Source organism: Plectropomus leopardus, unplaced genomic scaffold (genome assembly GCF_008729295.1).
Source record: "Plectropomus leopardus isolate mb unplaced genomic scaffold, YSFRI_Pleo_2.0 unplaced_scaffold24958, whole genome shotgun sequence".
Taxonomy (NCBI): Eukaryota; Metazoa; Chordata; class Actinopteri; order Perciformes; family Serranidae; genus Plectropomus; species Plectropomus leopardus.
Genome location: NW_024627110.1, coordinates 1 through 2,462, shown reverse-complemented (window position 1 = coordinate 2,462; position 2,462 = coordinate 1). Strand labels below are relative to the sequence as shown.

General features: G+C 41.5%; 1 protein-coding gene across 1 annotated transcript; it reads left to right on the top strand.

Annotated features, from left to right (window-relative positions):
• Window positions 1-1,108: 1,108 nt before the first annotated feature.
• Window positions 1,109-2,285, top strand: LOC121966536 (diphthine methyl ester synthase-like). Its single transcript, XM_042516616.1, has 3 exons — window positions 1,109-1,168; window positions 1,331-1,434; window positions 1,532-2,285. Exons 1-3 carry the CDS (start codon window positions 1,161-1,163, stop codon window positions 1,762-1,764), a joined length of 345 nt encoding a protein of 114 aa, XP_042372550.1. The 5' UTR covers window positions 1,109-1,160; the 3' UTR covers window positions 1,765-2,285.
• The last annotated feature ends 177 nt before the right edge of the window (window positions 2,286-2,462 follow it).

Below are 2,462 nucleotides of genomic sequence, written 5' to 3'. Positions count from 1 at the left end.
AGGGCCAAAAACACCATAATTTGGTATGTCCAAAAAATGACCGAAGATGCATATTTTGACAAAAATGCAAGGCTATAGTATGGCAAAAATGTCAAAATATGACATGTCCCAAAAACAGCTGAAAAAAACATTAAAACTCATTAAATAGCCGGTCAACACATGCCATTGCCAGAAAAGTTGTAAAAAGGGCCAAAAACACCATAATTTGGCATGTCCAAAAAATGACCGAAGTTGCAAGGCTATAGTATGGCAAAAATGTCAAAATGTGACATATTCCAAAAACAGCTGAAAAACACTTTAAAACACATTAAAAAGCCGGTCAACACATGCCATTGCCAGAAAAGTTGTAAAAAGGGCCAAAAATGCCATAATTTGGCATGTTGAAATACTGACCGAAAATGCAAGGCTATAGTATGGCAAAAATGTCAAAATATTATATGTCCCAAAAACGACTGAAAACACCCGAAAACCGCAAAAAATAGCGTGCTGAGACACGCAATGGCATAGATTTTTTCAAAATTACCCCAAAACAATATTTCATGTTGAAAAATTACCCATGAAGCAAGGTTATAGTATGGCAAAAAATGTTAAAAATTGGCATGTCCCAAAAACGACTGTAAACACCTGGTATCCACACAAAATAGCGTGCCGAGAAATGCCATAGTATAGAATTTTGCAAAAACGACCTAAAGCAAAATATTGCCTGTTGAAAAATTGACCCAAAAAGGAAGGCTATAGCATAGAGAAAATTTCAAAAATGACATGTCCCAAAAACACATGAAAACAGCGAAAATCCGCATTAACTAGCACCCTGAGACATGCCATGGTATAGAATTTTGCAAAAACAGCCAAAAACACCATAATATGGCATGTCAAAAAAACGACCGAAAACGTCATAGTTTAGCTTGTAGTAGGGTTACCGTATACAATGTCGAAATAAAGGTCCAAAAACACCATAATAAAACGTCAAAAAAATGGCCATAGTTTAGTATTCAAAAAGTCATACTTTTGCATGTTGTCCAAAATCGCAGCCTAAATTTAGTTTGTCATAAATGAAAACTGTGAATTTCATCTGAATGTGAGAACTAAGTTCATTGAAACTGAATTTACCAAGTTTGTATTTCGCAGATATTAAAGTGAAAGAGCAGAGCGTCGAGAACATGATGAGGTAAGAACAGGCTCCTCCTCTGCCAGTGGGTGTGTCTGGCTGATGATGTCATGATGATGTCATACAGTTGGCAGCAGATTGACTTCCTGATATCAGCACATTGATTGATTGATTGATTGATTGATTGATTGATTGATTGAATGATTGAATGATTGATTTTAGGGGGAAGAAGATCTACGAGCCTCCTCGCTACATGACAGTCAGTCAGGCTGCAGATCAGCTGATCCAGATCATCCAGAGGAGGAGGGAGGAGGGGGAGGAGCTAGGTGAGTGGCCGCTGCTCAGCTGCCTTCTGATTGGCTCAACAGATCGAACAAACACAAACAGACAAATGTTGGCTAATTAATGCTGTTCCTGCTCCAGGTATGACAGAGGACACGATGTGTGTGGGCGTGGCCAGGCTCGGCGCAGACGACCAGACCATCCGCGCAGCAACGTTACGTCAGCTGGTGTCATGTGACCTTGGCGGTCCACTTCATTCGCTGGTCATTACCGGTCAGCTCCACCCACTGGAGGTGGACATGCTGCAAGTGAACGCAGAACCAAATGCACTGGATCACCTGCGCATGATCGACAGCTCCACCCACAGCTCGTAATCCAGACATGTTTGTCTTCCTGCACTTGTGAGGACTGTCACTGGTGTCGAGCGTTCTCGCACCTGAAAACACAAAATGTAAACTGATTCTGACCTGAACCTTCAGACTGTCTACTACAAGGGTTTGACAGCCTGGTCCTCACAAAAATAGCTAAATTAAACAAACACACGTTTGTCTTTCTGTGCTTGTAAAGACCATTATTTGCAAATTGTGTTCCCAAACCTCTGAACTGGAAACGTTAAAACCTTCAGACTGGTCTTCTCTGTGGAGACGAGGAGCAGAGACGTCCTCGCTAGAATGGTTTACAGCAATGGTCCTCACAAAGACAGCGAGACAGGAAGGTGTCGTTGATCATCAGAATAATAGAAGAACATTTGTGATCCATAACTGTTTCTTTGTACTGTGAAAACATACAGTTGAACAGTTGAGTCCTCCTAATGTGTGTTAATGACTGAGGTCCCCACTCTGTACCCTGAGAAGAACAAAATGTAATGTCATCAATAAAGAGATCAATAATCAGAGAAACAGAATTATTTATTACAGTTGAAAAAAAAAACTGAAACCCACTGACTGGTCACATGGTTTGGTCACATGGATTGGCACATTAAAAACACAGAGTGACATCACACCCGCACGGACCAATCAGCCGGCAGCAGCCTGGTCCCAGCAGTGATGTCAGAGGAGGGGGAGGGGCGTCC

What these genes read in the sequence shown, in the direction of transcription:
- LOC121966536 (XM_042516616.1), top strand. An exon ending in GGAGGAGGGGGAGGAGCTAG is followed by an intron (nt 1,435 to 1,531) that starts GTGAGTGGCCGC and finishes TTCCTGCTCCAG; the next exon opens with GTATGACAGAGGACACGATG.